Genomic DNA, 23770 nt, shown 5'->3' on the forward strand with positions numbered 1-23770 from the left:
GAATATTGGTAGGGGTGAAAGAAAGCAAATGGTTGTTCTTCTGCCACGTATTGCCCCACCTGAACTTATCCATTTCCTTACTGTTAATAGGTGAATCTTGTGGAGGGTATCTTGAAGGTGCCTATGGGTCTTTCAGTAGTCAAGGTTATCCATACTCCTATCCAAATAATGCACGGTGCACTTGGTACATAAGAGTGAACAGAAATCAAGCAATACAGCTGGAGTTTACTGACATTAGGTAGGTAAAAATGTTTTCATTTCATATTTTAATGTAAATAATGGCAGGAGTATTTGCTGTCAATTAACTATTGCTGATAGATTCACTTAAATTATTACGGGGGGGTGGTGGGGACCAATAATTTGATGTTGAGTGCCAGAAGTGCTGTGTTAGTATCACATTTTTGGCCCCTGGGTGCATTCTTTTAAACTGAAATATACCCCACAGAAAGACTTAAGGAGGTATTCTCCATTTTGTCTACAAAAAACAGTATTATAGAAAGCTGTTATGTCAGTTTACATCAAAACACCACCCAGAGCTAACTGATGCATCAGATGATCTTTCTCTGGCTGGCTGATACCCAGCTGAATCGAGATCAGCATGCTTCCTGGTCCCAGATGCCGAGTTTTTGAGTTTTGTTTTTCATCCAGAGTCGACATTCAATTAAGAAACGCAGCTCGCTGCCCAGCTAAATGATCTTTAGCTGGTGACGGGCAGGAAGATTAACAGTTATCAGTTTAATATGTAATCCTGTAAAGTCAAAACAGTAAAGAGATTCAACGTAATGCCTGATTCCGTCTCCACATCAATTCTTCCTACTTCATTGAATCCTTGAGTAACCTTTCCAGGGTGAAACGGGGGAATGGTTGAGAGCAATGACCAATGTTTTTGGACATCAAAACAGAGGTGACAATTAGTCTTGGGTCGGTTAACTATCACATGTTTGAATGAGCATTCTTTCCGAAATGTGCTCCCAGAAACTACAGTCATTTTAGAGATATTTCAGAACTTACTTTCTTACTACAGAATTTTCCACAAGTCCCTCTCAAGTTACGTTGTGGAGAAATTGCAAACTACTGCACTCTCGCTATTTCTAACATCCTCACACTGGTTATATAACATTCAAGGCCATGAAAATCGGTGACCCTTCCAGTGTATTCCTCGGATAACTTTAATGGAAGTCCATTAGAAGGGACAAAATTAAGATCAGGACTCGCCACATCAGGACTTCTTGTTTTTCCAGTCCTCAGAGGAACCCAGTATCGATGAGACCTGTGGAAATGGGGCCTAACTGGGGTCCAGCCTGGGATTCGGGCCTGAACCCCTGAAGAAAAAAAAAATTTTGAAGGAATTATTTCAAAGCAGTCCCTTGGGGAAAGCCATTACTTCTTTCGGGGGCTGGCATCCACCCTCCTCCAGAATTGAGTCTGCCCTTCTTGTGCTGCTGGGCCTGTATTCCCCATGCACAGAGGAAATTCATGGGAAGATTGTAATGGGTTTGTTCCAAATATCACTGAGAGTAATTTCTCCCATATTGTACCTTTTTAATGCACTTTATTATGTTTATGGTTGCAGAAATTGCTTTTTCTGGTTATCAGGGAGAAATCTGTGGACTGGATCTACACAGGGAATGCTATAGATTAGATTTTACCCATATCTCCTTCTTCTCATAAAGATACAGCAAGACCTCGACCACTGTATCATATAAAGACACAAAGCCTCAAAAGTAATGAAGACTGGAACCCATAGAATCATAGAATGATACAGCATAGAAGGAGGCCATTCGGCCCATTGTGCCTGTGCCAGGTCTTTGGTAGAGCTATCCAATTAATCCCGCTCCCCTGCTCTTTCCCCATAGCCCTGTAAATTTTTCCCTTCAATTATTTATCCAATTCTCTGTTGAATGTTATTATTGAACCTGCTTCCACCACCCTTTTAAGCAGAGCATTCCAGATCACAACAACTCACTGCGTAAAAAGCTTTCGTACCATGTGCAAACTTTGAAATTATGCCCTGTAAACCGAAGTCCAGGTTATTTATATATATCAAAATGAGCAGTGGTTGTAATATCGACCCTTACAAAACACCACTGTATACCTCACTCCAGCCTGAAGAACAACTGTTCACCACTACTCTCTGCTTTCTGTCCAGTAGCCAGTAAATTTTCTAACAGTAGAAGTATCCTTTGCAGTATTAGGCATGAATAGTGTGAGCAGCAGACACTTGCAGTACTGCTGCAACTAAAGCAAAATAAACCTGAAATAAAAACAGAAAATGCTGGAAATATTCAGCAGGTCAGGCAGCATCTGTAGAGAGAGAAACAGGGTTAACGTTTCAGGTCGATGACCCTTCATCAGTACTGTGTTGGTCAATGCTCCTGGACAAAGCATTATTCAATGATTATCTTCTGTTTACTATTGCTCAGTCAGATTTCACACCGGCTGGGGGAGACATGAAATTAGAGATGGGGTAGGAACGCAATGGTGGACCTTGCAGTATGATTACCCTGACAATTTTGCTGCAATATTGCCTGATTTGTGATCAGGTAACAAGTATAAGGGAGACTGGAAATATTCAAAGGGATATGGACCAATTAATCAGATAACAGAGAGAAAGACAGACAAATCTTAGCTAGATAAACATAAGCTAATGAATACTGGAACGAGAAAGGTAATCTATGTGCGTACTTTTGTAGAAAGATTTTTTTTTGGTGTGGGGTTTGTGTCTGGCCAGTCAGGCGTATCTGAGCTGCTCCAGGCCCCGTGCGGTTTTGAATCGCTCCCCTTTCTGGTTCTGACCGCCGGACGTATTTCAGTAGCGATGTCAACAAAACGAGACTCGTGGTTGGGTGCAAAGAAGACCAGTATTGCATAAGAACATAAGAAATAGGAGCAGGAGTAGGCCAATCGGCCCCTCGAGCCTGCTCCACCATTCAATAATATCATGGCTGATCTGATCCTAACCTCAAATCTTCTATCACTCTCCATCCCACCCGAACCCATGTGATCTCCCGGGAGAGGCAAAAAACCAGGTAAAAATCCCAATGGACAATTTGGGAGAAAAAATCTGGGAAATTCCTCTCCGACCCATCTAGGTGATCGAAACTCTTCCAGGAGCTCACTCTGTCCCTATATTTTCTACAATACTTACCTTCTGTAAAGGCGATCTCCACCCCAGCCAGGAACAGGAATAAAACCATCTCCTGAAATCTAACACAGAATTAGAACACAAGAAGTAGGAGCAGAACCAGGCTACACGGCCCCTGGGCCCGCTCCACTACACACAGGGCCATGACCATTCCGAACCTAGACTCATGTCCAATTTCCTGCCTGCTCCCCGTAACCCTTAATTCCCTTTACTTCTAGGAAACTATCTATTTCTGTTTTAAATTTATTTAATGCTGTAGCTTCCACAGCTTTCTGGGGCAGCAAATTCCACAAACCTACCACCCTCTGAGTGAAGAAGTTTCTCCTCATCTCAGTTTGGAAAGAGCAGCCCCTTATTTTAAGATTATGCCCCCTAGTTCTAGTTTCACCCATCATTGGGAACATCCTCACCGCATCCACCCGATCAAGCCCCTTCACAATCTTATATGTTTCAATAAGATCGCCTCTCATTCTTCTGAACTCCAACGAGTAGAGTCCCAATCTACTCAACCTCTCCTCATATGACCACCCCCTCATCCCCGGGATTAACCGAGTGAACCTTCTTTGTACTGACTCGAGAGCAAGTATGTCTTTTCTTAAGTTTGGACACCAAAACTGTATGCAGTATTCCAGGTGCGGTCTCACCAATACCTTGTATAACTGCAGCAATACCTCCCTGTTTTTATATTCTATCCCCCTTGCAATAAAAGCCAACATTCCATTGGCCTTCTTAATCACTTGCTGCACCTGCATACTAACTTTTTTGGGGGAGAAATTGGGTGAGTAGCGCCACCTGTTAGCGTCTAAAGAGGCAGTCAGTGGCTGTAGCGCCACTGGCTGGGTCTCTGGCGATATTCAGTAGGGGCGCTAATGGTGGCGTTAGGCATTTGCGCTGCGCCACCACCGATGACGTCATCGGTGTGCGCAGCGCCCCATTCGTGTCCCGTTCGCGATATTTGGTAGCGAATGCCGCAGTTGCGCCGCTCGCTACCCGTGCCCGGTTCACGGGGCCTTACTGTGCCGGCAGTGGTGCAAGTTAAGGTGGAGGTGCGAGGTGGCCGCTTTTTTGGCTGCCGCCTGCCAGCACCTCCATACCCGGCCTCCCAACCGCCCCCCCCGCAGCATTGCCGGCTGTTTCCCGAGAGCCCGGCACTTCTCCTTGGTGCCAGGCTCATTTGCCGGCACTCGCGATCGGGGATCACGCTGTTGCAGGCACCTCCCCCTTAACAGTGGGAGGAAGGCCTGCAGTACCGCAGCGTGCCGTGCCGCAGCATGTGGCGCTGCGGCACGTTGTGCTGCAATAATCAGTTTCAGCGCCCTAAGAGGGACACGGAGCGCCTCGAGCCTCACCCCGCCTCCCTCGAGGGGCACTGAAACTGAATTTCTGGCGATCGGTATCACGCCGATCGCTGCGCTAAATCCTGCGCTCAGCCGACTTTTGCGCCACTTTGGCGCCCCAACCCAATTTCTAGGCCTTTGAGTTTCGTGCACCAGGACCCCCAGATCCCTTTGTACTGCAGTACTTTCCAGTTTCTTGCCATTAAGATAATAACTTGCTCTATGATTTTTCCTGCCAAAGTGTATAACTTCACACTTTCCAGTATTGTATTCCATCTGCCAAATCTCTGCCCACTTACTTAGCCTGTCTATGTCACTTTGCAGGTTTTTAATGTCCTCCTCACTCACTACTTTCCCTCCCATCTTTGTATCATCTGCAAACTTTGATATGTTACACTCGGTCCCCTCCTCCAAATCGTTAATATAGATTGTAAAGAGTTGGGGACCCAGCACTGACCCCTGCGGAACACCACTAGTTACTGATTGCCAGTCTGAGAATGAACCATTTATCCCAACTCTCTGCTTTCTGTTAGAGAGCCAATTCTCCACCCACGCCAGAATATTACCCCCAATCCCGTGATTTTTTATCTTGAGCAATAATCTTTTGTGTGCCACCTTGTCAAATGCCTTTTGGAAGTCTAAATACACTATGTCCACTGGTTCTCCTTTATCCACCCTGTATGTTACTTCCTCAAAGAACTCAAGCAAATTTGTCAAACATGACTTCCCCTTCATGAAACCATGCTGAGTTTGTCCTATTAAATTATGTTTATCCAAATGTCCCGTTACTGTCTCCTTAATAATGGACTCTAACATTTTACCAACCACAGATGTTAGGCTAACAGGTCTATAGTTTCCAGCCTTCTGCCTACTACCCTTTTTAAATAAGGGTGTTACATTAGCAGTTTTCCAATCTGCCGGGACCTTTGCTGAGTCCAGGGAGTTTTGGAAAATTATTACCAATGCATCCACAATCCCTACCGCCACTTCCCTCAAGACCCTAGGATGTAAGCCATCAGGTCCAGGGGATTTATCCGGCTTAAGTCCCATTATTTTACCAAGTACCACTTCGTTAGTGATTTTAATCTTATTTAGCTCCTCTCCCCCTAGAGCCCCCTGTTTGTCCAGTGTTGGGATATTCTTCGTGTCCTCTACCGTAAAGACTGATACAAAATATTTGTTCAGCGTTTTTGCCATCTCCATGTTTCCCACCATTAATTTCCCAGTCTCATCCTCTAAGGGACCAACATTTACTTTAGCCACCCTTTTTCTTTTTATATAACTATAGAAACTTTTGCTATCCGTTTTTATATTTTTTGCTAATTTACTTTCATAATCTATCTTCCCTTTCTTAATCAATCTTTTAGTTATTTTTTGCTGTCTTTTAAAGACTTCCCAATCTTCCATCCTCCCACTAGATTTGGCTACCTTATATGCCCTTGTTTTTAGTCGGATACTATCCTTAATTACTTTACTTAGCCACGGATGGCTATCTTTTCTTTTACACCCTTTTTTCCTCAGTGAAATATATATTTTTTGGAAGTTGTAAAATAACTCCTTAAATGTACACCACTGATCATGTACCGTCTTACCCTTTAATCTATTTTCCCAGTCCACTCTAATCAATTCCACTCTCATACCTTCATAGTCTCCTTTATTCAAGCTCAGCACGCTTGTTTGAGATCCAACCTTCTCACCCTCTACTTGAATATGGAATTCAATCATGTTATGGTCACTCATTCCAAGGAGATCCTTTACTAGGACATTTTTAATTAATCCTGTCTCATTACACAGGACCAATCTAAGGTTGCTTGCCCTCTGGTTGGTTCAGTTACATACTGCTCAAGAAACCCATCCCTAATACACTCAATGAACTCATCCTCAAGGCTGCTCTGCCCAATTTGATTTGTCCAGTTAATATGATAGTTAAAATCCCCCATAATTATAGCTGTTCCCTTATTACAAGCCTCAACTATTTCCTGATTAATACTCCGTCCAACAGAGTTGCAACTGTTTGGAGGCCTATAGACTACGCCCACTCGTGTTTTTTTCCCCTTATTATTCCTTATCTCTACCCAAACTGCTTCACTATCCTGCTCCTTTGATCCAATATCATTTCTCTGTATTATAGTGATTCCTTCCTTTATTAACATAGCCACCGCACCTCCCCTCCCTTCCTGCCTGTCCTTCTTGATTGTTAAATAACCTGGTATGTTTAATTCCCAGTCATGGTCACCCTGCAGCCATGTTTCTGTAATGGCCACAAGATCATACCCATATGTAGTTATTTGTGCCGTTAACTCATTCATTTTGTTACGAATGCTACGTGCATTCAGATAAAGAACTTTGAAATATGTTTTGTGACACTTCGTTCCTGTTTTTTCCCCTTTTACTACTTTACCTTTTACTCCATACCTTCTGTCCCTTCCTGACACATTCTGTTTTTTAATTTCCCCACTGCTACCTAAGTCTATGACCTTCTCCGTTGTCATTTCTGTTATTTGCTCTCTAGAAACCTCCCCCCACTAATTAGGGCTGTAGAGAGGGCTTTAAACTAGTTATATGATTCACCAGGACTCTAGTCCCAGCACTGGCCAAGTGGAGTCCGTCCCAATGGAACAGCTCCCTCCTGTCCCAGTACTGGTGCCAGTGTCCCAAGAAGCAAAACCCATTTCTCCCACACCAGTCTTTGAGCAACGCATTTAACTCTTTAATTTTATTTATCCTAGCCAAATTTGCTCGTGGCTCAGGTAATAACCCAGAGATTATTACCCTTGAGGTTCTGTTTTTTAATTTGACCCCTAGCTGCTCATACTCCTTTAACAGAACCTTCTTCCTTGTCCTTTCTACGTCATTTGTACCAACATGGACCACGACAACTGGATCCTCCCCCTCCCACTCCAAGTTTCTTTCCAGCCCAGAAGAGATGTCCTTAACCCTGGCACCGGGCAGGCAACACAGCCTTCGGGACTCCCGCTCTTGACTGCAGAGAACCCTATCTATCCCCCTAATGATACTATCCCCTACCACTACAACATTTCTTTTTACTCCCTCCACTTGAATGGCCCCCTGTACCACGGTGCGTTGGCCAGGCTGCTCATCCTCCCTGCAGTCCCCACTCCCGCCCTCACGGAGTAAGAACCTCAATCCTGCTTGACAAGAGCAAGGGCTGCGGCTCCTTCAACACTACATCCTGGATCCCTGTACCTTCCTCACTCATAGTCACACCGTCCTGTCCCTGACCACGGACTACATCTGCAGTAATTAATTTCATAGGTGTGACCACCTCCTGAAACATAGAGTCCAGGAACTTCTCCCCCTCCCTGATGTGTCGCAGTGTCTGAAGCTCGGTCTCAAGCTCTTTAACATGGAGCTTGAATTCCTTTAGCAGCAAACACTTATTGCAAATGAAATCACCGTGAGCCTCAATGGGGTCCACCAGCTCCCACATTTCGCAACAGTGACACATCACCTGTTCACCCATATCTGTGTAATGAATTAAATTTCTTATTATTAATTATGAAGACCCTCTGCCCCGATATAGATGATAATATTACACCACTATTTAATAGGACTTACCAACTTAAAGGTATAGAAGAGAAGGAAGAGAACCTACCAACCAGCTGATCACCAACCTTCCTCGTGGGAGCTGTCTGGGGGACCTGTCTGGTTGAATTGTCTCACTGCTCCACGTCCGCAGTGTTCGATTAGCCTGAGAGAGGGAAGCAAAACAGAGCAACAAGCACCCCCTCACCTCCCACTTGCCCGAACTCTGCCACTTACCAAACTCTACTTACACTCAATGCGACCACACTCAGCGCTGCAGCTCTAAGCCCGCCCCTTTTTATACCCGGATTCTACTTCCGGTTTCAACTCCCAACAGCTTAATTTACTCTAAAAAATTATTAAACTTACTTCAAATAATTCACTTTTTTACTCACTAAAATTCAGTAAATGCACTTAAAAGACTTTTTCTGCCACTTACCAAAGTCTGCTTAAACTCAATGCGATTGCACTAAAGAATAAATTGCTATACAGTGAAAATAATAATGAATACAGCACACTTTTACTTAATACAGCACACCTTTACTTAATACAGCACACCTTTACTTAACACAGCACACCTTTACTTAATACAGCACACTTTTACCTAAGGGGGAGGAGAGAAGACGGACACATCGAGGGAAAATTGACTAAAAATGACAATTTAACAAAATTCCCTTTTAATTCCCACCCCTTATACCTATCTAGGTTGCCTTGTAATGGGCCAGAAAGTTTATGCTCACCAGTAAACGTCTGCTCCGTGCCCCTGCGGTCTGCCTTTTATTCTTCACCACCCCGAGGTAGAGATACCCCAGTAATTCAAAAGTAACTACTGGTATTCCACTTCTTTGGGTGGGCTGCTGAGCTGTTCCTCTTGTAGGCAGGGCACTGGAGGCAAGGTGGTAGAGAGAGAGAGAATGGCTTCCTGAGGGGCTATCTTTATACCCCATTGGGAGCCCTTATCTTCACGCCCAAATCTGGATGTATCTGGGCTCACACAAAAGGGACCCATTGACTGTAATGGGTTTGAATGTGGCTATGATGCATTTCCCATTCATTTAACTGGTCTGTGAATGGAGCTGACCAGTTTGAAATGTCCCACTGATTTCTCGAGTGCTGGACAAACAAATCCTTAAGTGTTCAATAAACAGTACTTGAGAACAAGTGCAAACAATCCTTTGTCCTGCGGTTACATTTCAACCACAATTGATTGACAGCTTCAAGTGCTTAAGCCCTTGAGTCAACACTGCTGAGGGCTTGTAAACAAACAATCCTTTGTTCTGTGTTGAAAATTTCCTAAACCGCAGTTGATTGACAGTTTCAAGTACTCAGAGGCTGGTATTCTTTTCAATTCTATGTCAGCCAATGATGGGAGATATTCAGACAGGCTGTCTTTCTCCTTTGCCATGAGGCCTGACAGCCATCTTTGATGCTCTGGGGTTTTAAGGTACATTCCAACCAGGTTTTCTTTAATTAAATAAGCTTCGGTGGCTGCCGAAATTTTCCGAAATTTTCCACAATTTTGCGAACCTTACACAATGAAGGATTGTTTGTTGGCAAAAATATAAAAGCAAAAAGATTTGGGTGTGATTATTAATTATTCATTGAAAGTGCTCCGTCAATATGAAGTTACTATCTACGAGGACAATCAAATACCAAGATACTCCTCAAAGACATTTGATTATAAGTCAAAACAAGTTACAATTTGAACTTGTATCAAGGACAGTGTTACATTGTATATGAGCCAGAGAAGAATGGCAGGACTTATGCTAGGAATTTCCTCAGGGTCTCCCAATTTGCTGCCATAACTGTGATTGAAAACTGTTTATCGGTCCACCCGATGTTCCTGCATATCTTCTGCTGAAATTACAGAAATTCCTGGTATTATTTCTTAAGTTATGAAGAGAACTCACAGAATCAAACCAGGACTTACATGAGAAAATATCAAAGGGGCACAAATCAGGATGTAAGGAAGCTACTTAATTTCAATTGGGAGCAGAAATGTGGAAATGAGGAAACGTGTTCAAAATTATTCTATATGGGAAGAAAGCACCCTGGGCTGACCAATGGAAGTTGAAACTAGATAGATATTCAAGTATATGCTTGCTAACCTTGAAAAGTTGGGAGTGAAATTTTACAAGTAAATTTGTTAGAGTATGTGCTAAGGCAAATTATACTACATCGCTTGAAAGAATGGTGGACGGATTGAGTAGCCTATACTTGTCCAATATTTCCTCATGTTCTTTGTTTGGGTCCTGAAGTGCCTTCTAATGGTGCTTATACATGCAGACATATTTATAATTGTCTGATTTATTAAGTAAGTTGATAAAAAAGAATGGATTACTGTGAAATTCATTTTCCAACTATGATCATTTTCTTGACAGCCTGGAAGTTACATCAACTTGCTCGTATGATTATATTGCAATATACGATGGGCCTTCAACATATTCGACTTTGCTTTCAAAAATTTGTCATGGATCAAATCAGACATTTACATCATCGTCCAACAGTATGACAATATTTTTTAGCTCTGATTCCAGTGTAACTAGTCGAGGATTTACTGCAAACTACTACTCTCTGCCAATCAATGATGGTGAGCTTTGTTACACTTCTTGTCTCAAAATTGCAATGTACTTTAAACTAGAAGAATTGTAGATAAATTAGGAATGGATTCTGTTTAATAATGTATTTATTTTTATTATTTTGATAGACACTACTGAAACAGCATCGACAACAGGTACAGTAAAATGCCCTCGAAAATATATTGATCCACATTAGAATGATTAAAGTACATTACATTTATTTTAAAATTGGTCTCAGCCAGGGCAATGGTAAGGGTGCTACAATTGGCCTCAGTGCCCAGATTAGATAGGGAGGTAAAGAGCAGGTCCAATCAGGGTTCCCACTTCTGATTGCAGTCTAGTAACTGCCATTGGTGAAACCTGTATCAGGCTCAGCTGTGATGCCCCAACAGTTAACCTGTGAACATTCACTGTCAAGGCTCACATAAGACCAACAGTCACTTAAGCGAGGTACTAGAGGGTGGCTTCCAGCTGTGGAACCTTATTCCAACAAGGATTAAATGGGTTCAAGAGAGAAGGTGAGGGTGAGGAAAGGAAAATTGGCAAAGAATATTGGTAGGGGTGAAAGAAAGGAAATGGTTGTTCTTCTGCCATGTATTGCCCCACCTGAACTTATTCATTTCCTTACTGTTAATAGGTGGATCTTGTGGAGGGTATCTTGAAGGTGCCTATGGGTCTTTCAGTAGTCAAGGTTATCCATACTCCTATCCAAATAATGCACGGTGCACTTGGTACATAAGAGTGGACAGAAATCAAGCAATAAAGCTGGAGTTTACTGACATTAGGTAGGTAAAAATGTTTTCACTTTCATATTTTAATGTAAATAATGGCAGGAGTATTTGCTGTCAATTAACTATTGCTGATGGATTTACTTAAATTATTACGGGGGGGTGGTGTGGACCAATAATTTGATGTTGAGTGCCAGAAGTTCTGTGTTAGTATCACATTTTTGGCCCCTGGGCGCATTCTTTTAAACTGAAATATGCCCCACAGAAAGACTTAAGGAGGTATTCTCCATTTTGTCTACAAAAAACAGTATTATAGAAATCTGTTATGTCAGTTTACATCAAAACACCACCCAGAGTTAACTGATGCATCAGATGATCTTTCTCTGGCAGGCTGATACCCAGCTGAATCGAGATCAGCATGCTTCCTGGTCCCAGATGCCGAGTTTTTGAGTTTTGTTTTTCATCCAGAGCTGACATTCAATTAAGAAACGCAGCTCGCTGCCCAGCTAAATGATCTTTAGCTGGTGACGGGCAGGAAGATTAACAGTTATCGGTTTAATATGTAATCCTGTAAAGTCAAAACAGTAAAGAGATTCAACGTAATGCCTGATTCCGTCTCCACATCAATTCTTCCTACTTCATTGAATCCTTGAGTAACCTTTCCAGGGTGAAACGGGGAAATGTTTGGGAGCAATGACCAAAGTTTTTGGGCATCAAAACAGAGGTAACAATTAGTCTTGGGTCGGTTAACCATCACATGGTTGAATGAGCATTCTTTCCTAAATGTGCTCCCAGAAACTACAGTCATTATAGAGATATTTCAGAACTTACTTTCTTACTACAGAATTTTCCATAAGTTGTGGAGAAATTGCAAACTACTGCACTCTTGCTATTTCTAACATCCTCACACTGGTTATATAACTTTCAAGGCCATGAAAATCGGTGACCCTTCCAGTGTATTCCTCTGATAACTTTAATGGAAGTCCATTAGAAGGGACAAAATTAAGATCAGGACTCGCCACATCAGGACTTCTTGTTTTTCCAGTCCTCAGAGGAACCCGGTATCGATGAGACCTGTGAAAATGGGGCCTAACTGGGGTCCAGCCTGGGATTCGGGCCTGGACCCCTGAAGAAAGAGATATCTTTGAAGGAATTATTTCAAAGCAGTCCCTTGGGGAAAGCCATTACTTCTTTCGGGGGCTGGCATCCACCCTCCTCCAGAATTCAGTCTGCCCTTCTTGTGCTGCTGGGCCTGTATTCCCCATGCACAGAGGAAATTCATGGGAAGATTGTAATGAGTTTGGTCCAAATATCACTGAGAGTAATTTCTCCCAAATTGTATCTTTTAATGCACTTTATTATGTTTATGGATGCAGAAATTGCTTTTTCTGGTTATCAGGGAGAAATCTGTGGACTGGATCTACACAGGGAATGCTATCGATTAGATTTTACCCATATCTCCTTCTTCTCATAAAGATACAGCAAGACCTCGACCACTGTATCATAAAAAGACACAAAGCCTCAAAAGTAATGAAGACTGGAACCCATAGAATCATAGAATGATACAGCATAGAAGGAGGCCATTCGGCCCATCGTGCCTGTGCCAGGTCTTTGGTAGAGCTATCCAATTAATCCCGCTCCCCTGCTCTTTCCCCATAGCCCTGTAAATTTTTCCCTTCAAGTATTTATCCAATTCTCTTTAGAATGTTATTATTGAATCTGCTTCCACCACCCTTTTAGGCAGAGCATTCCAGATCACAACAACTCTCTGCGTAAAAAAACTTTTGTATCATCTGCAAACTTTGAAATTATGCCCTGTAAACTGAAGTCCAGGTTATTTATATATATCAAAATGAGCAGTGGTTGTAATATCGACCCTTACAAAACACCACTGTATACCTCACTCCAGTCTGAAGAACAACTTTTCACCACTACTCTCTGCTTTCTGTCCAGTAGTTAGTAAATTTTCTAACAGTAGAAGTACCCTTTGCCGTATTAGGTATGAATAGTGTGAGCAGCAGACACTTGCAGTACTGCTGCAACTAAAGCAAAATAAACCTGAAATAAAAACAGAAAATGCTGGAAATATTCAGCAGGTCAGGCAGCATCTGTAGAGAGAGAAACAGGGTTAACGTTTCAGGTCGATGACCCTTCATCAGTACTGTGTTGGTCAATGCTCCTGGACAAAGCATTATTCAATGATTATCTTCTGTTTACTATTGCTCAGTCAGATTTCACACCGGCTGGGGGAGACATGAAATTAGAGTTGGGGTAGGAATGCAATGGTGGACCTTGCAGTATGATTACCCTGACAATTTTGCTGCAATATTGCCTGATTTGTGATCAGGTAACAAGTATAAGGGAGACTGGAAATATTCAAAGGGATATTGACCAATTAATCAGATAACAGAGAGAAAGACAGACAAATCTTAGCTAGATAAACATAAGCTAATGAATACTGGAACGAGAAAGGTAATCTATGTGCGTACTTTTGTAGAAAGGTTTTTTTTTGGTGTGGGGTTTGTGTCTGGCCAGTCAGGCGTATCTGAGCTGCTCCAGGCCCCGTGCGGTTTCGAATCGCTCCCCTTTCTGGTTCTGACCGCCGGACGTATTTCAGTAGCGATGTAGACAAAACGAGACTCGTGGTTGGGTGCAAAGAAGACCAGTATTTTATTGAAATAAAGAATAAATTGCTAGACAGTGAAAATAATAATGAATACAGCACACTTTTACTTACTACAGCACACCTTTACTTAATACAGCACACCTTTACTTAACACAGCACACCTTTACTTAATGCAGCACACTTTTACCTAACGGGGAGGAGAGAAGACGGACACATCGAGGGAAAATTGACAAAAAATGACAATTTAACAAAATTCCCCTTTAATTCCCACCCCTTATACCTATCTAGGTTGCCTTGTAATGGGCCAGAAAGTTTATGCTCACCAGTAAACGCCTGCTCTGTGCCCCTGCCGTCTACCTTTTCTTCTTCACCACCCCGAAGTAGAGATACCCCAGTAATTCAAAAGTAACTACTGGTATTCCATTTCTTTGGGCGGGCTGCTGAGCTGTTCCTCTTGTCAGCAGGGCACCGGAGGCAAGGCGGTAGAGAGAGAGAGAATGGCTTCCTGAGGGGCTATCTTTATACCCCATTGGGAGCCCTTATCTTCGCGCCCAAATCTGGATGTATCTGGGCTCACACAAAAGGGACCGATCTGTCCCCATTGACTGTAATGGGTTTGAATGTGGCTATGATGCGTTTCCCATTCATTTAACTGGTCTGTGAATGGAGCTGACCAGTTTGAAATGTCCCACTGATTTCTCGAGTGCTGGACAAACAAATCCTTAAGTGTTCAGTAAACAGTACTTGAGAACAAGTGTAAACAATCCTCTGTCCTGTGGTTACATTTCAACCGCAATTGATTGACAGCTTCAAGCGCTTAAGCCCTTGAGTCAACCCTGCTGAGGGCTTGTAAACAAATAATCCTTTGTTCCGTGTTGAAAATTTCCTAAACCGCAGTTGATTGACAGTTTCAAGTACTCAGAGGCTGGTATTCTTTTCAATCCTATGTCAGCCAATGATGGGAGATATTCAGACAGGCTGTCTTTCTCCTTTGCCATGAGGCCTGACAGCCATCTTTGATGCTCTGGGGTTTTAAGGTACATTCCAACCAGGTTTTCTTTAATTAAATAATCTTCGGGGGCTGCCGAAATTTTGCGAACCTTACACAATGAAGGATTGTTTGTTGGCAAAAATATAAAAGCAAAAAGATTTGGGTGTGATTATTAATTATTCATTGAAAGTGCTCCGTCAATATGAAGTTACTATCTACGAGGACTATCAAATACCAAGATACTCCTCAAAGACATTTGATTATAAGTCAAAACAAGTTACAATTTGAACTTGTATCAAGGACAGTGTTACATTGTATATGAGCCAGAGAAGAATGGCAGGACTTATGCTAGGAATTTCCTCAGGGTCTCCCAATTTGCTGCCATAACTGTGATTGAAAACTGTTTATCGGTCCACCCGATGTTCCTGCATATCTTCTGCTGAAATTACAGAAATTCCTGGTATTATTTCTTAAGTTATGAAGAGAACTCACAGAATCAAACCAGGACTTACATGAGAAAATATCAAAGGGGCACAAATCAGGATGTAAGGAAGCTACTTAATTTCAATTGGGAGCAGAAATGTGGAAATGAGGAAACGTGTTCAAAATTATTCTATATGGGAAGAAAGCACCCTGGGCTGACCAATGGAAGTTGAAACTAGATAGATATTCAAGTATATGCTTGCTAACCTTGAAAAGTTGGGAGTGAAATTTTACAAGTAAATTTGTTAGAGTATGTGCTAAGGCAAATTAGACTACATCGCTTGAAAGAATGGTGGACGGATTGAGTAGCCTATACTTGTCCAATATTTCCTCATGTTCTTTGTTTGGGTCCTGAAATGCCTTCTAATGGTGCTTATACATGCAGACATATTTATAATTGTCTGATTTATTAAGTAAGTTGATAAAAAAGAATGGATTACTGTGAAATTCATTTTCCAACTATGATCATTTTCTTGACAGCCTGGAAGTTACATCAACTTGCTCGTATGATTATATTGCAATATACGATGGGCCTTCAACATATTCGACTTTGCTTTCAAAAATTTGTCATGGATCAAATCAGACATTTACATCATCGTCCAACAGTATGACAATATTTTTTAGCTCTGATTCCAGTGTAACTAGTCGAGGATTTACTGCAAACTACTACTCTCTGCCAATCAATGATGGTGAGCTTTGTTACACTTCTTGTCTCAAAATTGCAATGTACTTTAAACTAGAAGAATTGTAGATAAATTAGGAATGGATTCTGTTTAATAATGTATTTATTTTTATTATTTTGATAGACACTACTGAAACAGCATCGACAACAGGTACAGTAAAATGTCCTCGAAAATATATTGATCCACATTAGAATGATTAAAGTTCATTACATTTATTTTAAAATTGGTCTCAGCCAGGGCAATGGTAAGGGTGCTACAATTGGCCTCAGTGCCCAGATTAGATAGGGAGGTAAAGAGCAGGTCCAATCAGGGTTCCCACTTCTGATTGCAGTCTAGTAACTGCCATTGGTGAAATCTGTATCAGGCTCAGCTGTGATGCCCCAACAGTTAACCTGTGAACATTCACTGTCAAGGCTCACATAAGACCAACAGTCACTTAAGCGAGGTACTAGAGGGTGGCTTCCAGCTGTGGAACCTTATTCCAACAAGGATTAAATGGGTTCAAGAGAGAAGGTGAGGGTGAGGAAAGGAAAATTGGCAAAGAATATTGGTAGGGGTGAAAGAAAGGAAATGGTTGTTCTTCTGCCATGTATTGCCCCACCTGAACTTATTCATTTCCTTACTGTTAATAGGTGGACCTTGTGGAGGGTATCTTGAAGGTGCCTATGGGTCTTTCAGTAGTCAAGGTTATCCATACTCCTATCCAAATAATGCACGGTGCACTTGGTACATAAGAGTGGACAGAAATCAAGCAATAAAGCTGGAGTTTACTGACATTAGGTAGGTAAAAATGTTTTCACTTTCATATTTTAATGTAAATAATGGCAGGAGTATTTGCTGTCAATTAACTATTGCTGATGGATTTACTTAAATTATTACGGGGGGGTGGTGTGGACCAATAATTTGATGTTGAGTGCCAGAAGTTCTGTGTTAGTATCACATTTTTGGCCCCTGGGCGCATTCTTTTAAACTGAAATATGCCCCACAGAAAGACTTAAGGAGGTATTCTCCATTTTGTCTACAAAAAACAGTATTATAGAAATCTGTTATGTCAGTTTACATCAAAACACCACCCAGAGTTAACTGATGCATCAGATGATCTTTCTCTGGCCGGCTGATACCCAGCTGAATCGAGATCAGCATGCTTCCTGGTCCCAGATGCCGAGTTTTTGAGTTTTGTTTTTCATCCAGAGCTGACATTCAATTAAGAAACGCAGCTCGCTGCCCAGCTAAATGATCTTTAGCTGGTGACGGGCAGGAAGATTAACAGTTATCGGTTTAATATGTAATCCTGTAAAGTCAAAACAGTAAAGAGATTCAACGTAATGCCTGATTCCGTCTCCACATCAATTCTTCCTACTTCATTGAATCCTTGAGTAACCTTTCCAGGGTGAAACGGGGAAATGTTTGGGAGCAATGACCAAAGTTTTTGGGCATCAAAACAGAGGTAACAATTAGTCTTGGGTCGGTTAACCATCACATGGTTGAATGAGCATTCTTTCCTAAATGTGCTCCCAGAAACTACAGTCATTATAGAGATATTTCAGAACTTACTTTCTTACTACAGAATTTTCCATAAGTTGTGGAGAAATTGCAAACTACTGCACTCTTGCTATTTCTAACATCCTCACACTGGTTATATAACTTTCAAGGCCATGAAAATCGGTGACCCTTCCAGTGTATTCCTCTGATAACTTTAATGGAAGTCCATTAGAAGGGACAAAATTAAGATCAGGACTCGCCACATCAGGACTTCTTGTTTTTCCAGTCCTCAGAGGAACCCGGTATCGATGAGACCTGTGGAAATGGGGCCTAACTGGGGTCCAGCCTGGGATTCGGGCCTGGACCCCTGAAGAAAGAGATATCTTTGAAGGAATTATTTCAAAGCAGTCCCTTGGGGAAAGCCATTACTTCTTTCGGGGGCTGGCAACCACCCTCCTCCAGAATTCAGTCTGCCCTTCTTGTGCTGCTGGGCCTGTATTCCCCATGCACAGAGGAAATTCATGGGAAGATTGTAATGAGTTTGGTCCAAATATCACTGAGAGTAATTTCTCCCAAATTGTATCTTTTTAATGCACTTTATTATGTTTATGGATGCAGAAATTGCTTTTTCTGGTTATCAGGGAGAAATCTGTGGACTGGATCTACACAGGGAATGCTATCGATTAGATTTTACCCATATCTCCTTCTTCTCATAAAGATACAGCAAGACCTCGACCACTGTATCATAAAAAGACACAAAGCCTCAAAAGTAATGAAGACTGGAACCCATAGAATCATAGAATGATACAGCATAGAAGGAGGCCATTCGGCCCATCGTGCCTGTGCCAGGTCTTTGGTAGAGCTATCCAATTAATCCCGCTCCCCTGCTCTTTCCCCATAGCCCTGTAAATTTTTCCCTTCAAGTATTTATCCAATTCTCTTTAGAATGTTATTATTGAATCTGCTTCCACCACCCTTTTAGGCAGAGCATTCCAGATCACAACAACTCTCTGCGTAAAAAAACTTTTGTATCATCTGCAAACTTTGAAATTATGCCCTGTAAACTGAAGTCCAGGTTATTTATATATATCAAAATGAGCAGTGGTTGTAATATCGACCCTTACAAAACACCACTGTATACCTCACTCCAGTCTGAAGAACAACTTTTCACCACTACTCTCTGCTTTCTGTCCAGTAGTTAGTAAATTTTCTAACAGTAGAAGTACCCTTTGCCGTATTAGGTATGAATAGTGTGAGCAGCAGACACTTGCAGTACTGCTGCAACTAAAGCAAAATAAACCTGAAATAAAAACAGAAAATGCTGGAAATATTCAGCAGGTCAGGCAGCATCTGTAGAGAGAGAAACAGGGTTAACGTTTCAGGTCGATGACCCTTCATCAGTACTGTGTTGGTCAATGCTCCTGGACAAAGCATTATTCAATGATTATCTTCTGTTTACTATTGCTCAGTCAGATTTCACACCGGCTGGGGGAGACATGAAATTAGAGATGGGGTAGGAATGCAATGGTGGACCTTGCAGTATGATTACCCTGACAATTTTGCTGCAATATTGCCTGATTTGTGATCAGGTAACAAGTATAAGGGAGACTGGAAATATTCAAAGGGATATTGACCAATTAATCAGATAACAGAGAGAAAGACAGACAAATCTTAGCTAGATAAACATAAGCTAATGAATACTGGAACGAGAAAGGTAATCTATGTGCGTACTTTTGTAGAAAGGTTTTTTTTTGGTGTGGGGTTTGTGTCTGGCCAGTCAGGCGTATCTGAGCTGCTCCAGGCCCCGTGCGGTTTCGAATCGCTCCCCTTTCTGGTTCTGACCGCCGGACGTATTTCAGTAGCGATGTAGACAAAACGAGACTCGTGGTTGGGTGCAAAGAAGACCAGTATTTTATTGAAATAAAGAATAAATTGCTAGACAGTGAAAATAATAATGAATACAGCACACTTTTACTTACTACAGCACACCTTTACTTAATACAGCACACCTTTACTTAACACAGCACACCTTTACTTAATGCAGCACACTTTTACCTAACGGGGAGGAGAGAAGACGGACACATCGAGGGAAAATTGACAAAAAATGACAATTTAACAAAATTCCCCTTTAATTCCCACCCCTTATACCTATCTAGGTTGCCTTGTAATGGGCCAGAAAGTTTATGCTCACCAGTAAACGCCTGCTCTGTGCCCCTGCCGTCTACCTTTTCTTCTTCACCACCCCGAAGTAGAGATACCCCAGTAATTCAAAAGTAACTACTGGTATTCCATTTCTTTGGGCGGGCTGCTGAGCTGTTCCCTTTGTCGGCAGGGCACCGGAGGCAAGGCGGTAGAGAGAGAGAGAATGGCTTCCTGAGGGGCTATCTTTATACCCCATTGGGAGCCCTTATCTTCGCGCCCAAATCTGGATGTATCTGGGCTCACACAAAAGGGACCGATCTGTCCCCATTGACTGTAATGGGTTTGAATGTGGCTATGATGCGTTTCCCATTCATTTAACTGGTCTGTGAATGGAGCTGACCAGTTTGAAATGTCCCACTGATTTCTCGAGTGCTGGACAAACAAATCCTTAAGTGTTCAGTAAACAGTACTTGAGAACAAGTGTAAACAATCCTCTGTCCTGCGGTTACATTTCAACCGCAATTGATTGACAGCTTCAAGCGCTTAAGCCCTTGAGTCAACCCTGCTGAGGGCTTGTAAACAAATAATCCTTTGTTCCGTGTTGAAAATTTCCTAAACCGCAGTTGATTGACAGTTTCAAGTACTCAGAGGCTGGTATTCTTTTCAATCCTATGTCAGCCAATGATGGGAGATATTCAGACAGGCTGTCTTTCTCCTTTGCCATGAGGCCTGACAGCCATCTTTGATGCTCTGGGGTTTTAAGGTACATTCCAACCAGGTTTTCTTTAATTAAATAATCTTCGGGGGCTGCCGAAATTTTGCGAACCTTACACAATGAAGGATTGTTTGTTGGCAAAAATATAAAAGCAAAAAGATTTGGGTGTGATTATTAATTATTCATTGAAAGTGCTCCGTCAATATGAAGTTACTATCTACGAGGACAATCAAATACCAAGATACTCCTCAAAGACATTTGATTATAAGTCAAAACAAGTTACAATTTGAACTTGTATCAAGGACAGTGTTACATTGTATATGAGCCAGAGAAGAATGGCAGGACTTATGCTAGGAATTTCCTCAGGGTCTCCCAATTTGCTGCCATAACTGTGATTGAAAACTGTTTATCGGTCCACCCGATGTTCCTGCATATCTTCTGCTGAAATTACAGAAATTCCTGGTATTATTTCTTAAGTTATGAAGAGAACTCACAGAATCAAACCAGGACTTACATGAGAAAATATCAAAGGGGCACAAATCAGGATGTAAGGAAGCTACTTAATTTCAATTGGGAGCAGAAATGTGGAAATGAGGAAACGTGTTCAAAATTATTCTATATGGGAAGAAAGCACCCTGGGCTGACCAATGGAAGTTGAAACTAGATAGATATTCAAGTATATGCTTGCTAACCTTGAAAAGTTGGGAGTGAAATTTTACAAGTAAATTTGTTAGAGTATGTGCTAAGGCAAATTAGACTACATCGCTTGAAAGAATGGTGGACGGATTGAGTAGCCTATACTTGTCCAATATTTCCTCATGTTCTTTGTTTGGGTCCTGAAATGCCTTCTAATGGTGCTTATACATGCAGACATATTTATAATTGTCTGATTTATTAAGTAAGTTGATAAAAAAGAATGGATTACTGTGAAATTCATTTTCCAACTATGATCATTTTCTTGACAGCCTGGAAGTTACATCAACTTGCTCGTATGATTATATTGCAATATACGATGGGCCTTCAACATATTCGACTTTGCTTTCAAAAATTTGTCATGGATCAAATCAGACATTTACATCATCGTCCAACAGTATGACAATATTTTTTAGCTCTGATTCCAGTGTAACTAGTCGAGGATTTACTGCAAACTACTACTCTCTGCCAATCAATGATGGTGAGCTTTGTTACACTTCTTGTCTCAAAATTGCAATGTACTTTAAACTAGAAGAATTGTAGATAAATTAGGAATGGATTCTGTTTAATAATGTATTTATTTTTATTATTTTGATAGACACTACTGAAACAGCATCGACAACAGGTACAGTAAAATGTCCTCGAAAATATATTGATCCACATTAGAATGATTAAAGTTCATTACATTTATTTTAAAATTGGTCTCAGCCAGGGCAATGGTAAGGGTGCTACAATTGGCCTCAGTGCCCAGATTAGATAGGGAGGTAAAGAGCAGGTCCAATCAGGGTTCCCACTTCTGATTGCAGTCTAGTAACTGCCATTGGTGAAATCTGTATCAGGCTCAGCTGTGATGCCCCAACAGTTAACCTGTGAACATTCACTGTCAAGGCTCACATAAGACCAACAGTCACTTAAGCGAGGTACTAGAGGGTGGCTTCCAGCTGTGGAACCTTATTCCAACAAGGATTAAATGGGTTCAAGAGAGAAGGTGAGGGTGAGGAAAGGAAAATTGGCAAAGAATATTGGTAGGGGTGAAAGAAAGGAAATGGTTGTTCTTCTGCCATGTATTGCCCCACCTGAACTTATTCATTTCCTTACTGTTAATAGGTGGACCTTGTGGAGGGTATCTTGAAGGTGCCTATGGGTCTTTCAGTAGTCAAGGTTATCCATACTCCTATCCAAATAATGCACGGTGCACTTGGTACATAAGAGTGGACAGAAATCAAGCAATAAAGCTGGAGTTTACTGACATTAGGTAGGTAAAAATGTTTTCACTTTCATATTTTAATGTAAATAATGGCAGGAGTATTTGCTGTCAATTAACTATTGCTGATGGATTTACTTAAATTATTACGGGGGGGTGGTGTGGACCAATAATTTGATGTTGAGTGCCAGAAGTTCTGTGTTAGTATCACATTTTTGGCCCCTGGGCGCATTCTTTTAAACTGAAATATGCCCCACAGAAAGACTTAAGGAGGTATTCTCCATTTTGTCTACAAAAAACAGTATTATAGAAATCTGTTATGTCAGTTTACATCAAAACACCACCCAGAGTTAACTGATGCATCAGATGATCTTTCTCTGGCCGGCTGATACCCAGCTGAATCGAGATCAGCATGCTTCCTGGTCCCAGATGCCGAGTTTTTGAGTTTTGTTTTTCATCCAGAGCTGACATTCAATTAAGAAACGCAGCTCGCTGCCCAGCTAAATGATCTTTAGCTGGTGACGGGCAGGAAGATTAACAGTTATCGGTTTAATATGTAATCCTGTAAAGTCAAAACAGTAAAGAGATTCAACGTAATGCCTGATTCCGTCTCCACATCAATTCTTCCTACTTCATTGAATCCTTGAGTAACCTTTCCAGGGTGAAACGGGGAAATGTTTGGGAGCAATGACCAAAGTTTTTGGGCATCAAAACAGAGGTAACAATTAGTCTTGGGTCGGTTAACCATCACATGGTTGAATGAGCATTCTTTCCTAAATGTGCTCCCAGAAACTACAGTCATTATAGAGATATTTCAGAACTTACTTTCTTACTACAGAATTTTCCATAAGTTGTGGAGAAATTGCAAACTACTGCACTCTTGCTATTTCTAACATCCTCACACTGGTTATATAACTTTCAAGGCCATGAAAATCGGTGACCCTTCCAGTGTATTCCTCTGATAACTTTAATGGAAGTCCATTAGAAGGGACAAAATTAAGATCAGGACTCGCCACATCAGGACTTCTTGTTTTTCCAGTCCTCAGAGGAACCCGGTATCGATGAGACCTGTGGAAATGGGGCCTAACTGGGGTCCAGCCTGGGATTCGGGCCTGGACCCCTGAAGAAAGAGATATCTTTGAAGGAATTATTTCAAAGCAGTCCCTTGGGGAAAGCCATTACTTCTTTCGGGGGCTGGCATCCACCCTCCTCCAGAATTCAGTCTGCCCTTCTTGTGCTGCTGGGCCTGTATTCCCCATGCACAGAGGAAATTCATGGGAAGATTGTAATGAGTTTGGTCCAAATATCACTGAGAGTAATTTCTCCCAAATTGTATCTTTTTAATGCACTTTATTATGTTTATGGATGCAGAAATTGCTTTTTCTGGTTATCAGGGAGAAATCTGTGGACTGGATC

The 23770-nt window shown here is 41.6% G+C and overlaps 1 protein-coding gene across 1 annotated transcript in view; it reads left to right on the forward strand.

Annotated features, from left to right (window-relative positions):
• LOC147113464 (cubilin-like) overlaps positions 1 to 23770 on the forward strand; it is a 196199-nt gene that overhangs the window by 59600 nt on the left and 112829 nt on the right. The window contains 8 exon segments of the mRNA XM_085996127.1: positions 91 to 238; positions 10410 to 10618; positions 10736 to 10762; positions 11245 to 11392; positions 15916 to 16124; positions 16751 to 16898; positions 21423 to 21631; positions 22258 to 22405. Coding sequence (XP_085852253.1) covers positions 91 to 238; positions 10410 to 10618; positions 10736 to 10762; positions 11245 to 11392; positions 15916 to 16124; positions 16751 to 16898; positions 21423 to 21631; positions 22258 to 22405 — 1246 coding nt within the window.

Source organism: Somniosus microcephalus, chromosome 8, assembly GCF_052327205.1.
Source record: "Somniosus microcephalus isolate GS21.2 chromosome 8, FLI_Smic_1.0, whole genome shotgun sequence".
NCBI classification, from domain to species: Eukaryota; Metazoa; Chordata; class Chondrichthyes; order Squaliformes; family Somniosidae; genus Somniosus; species Somniosus microcephalus.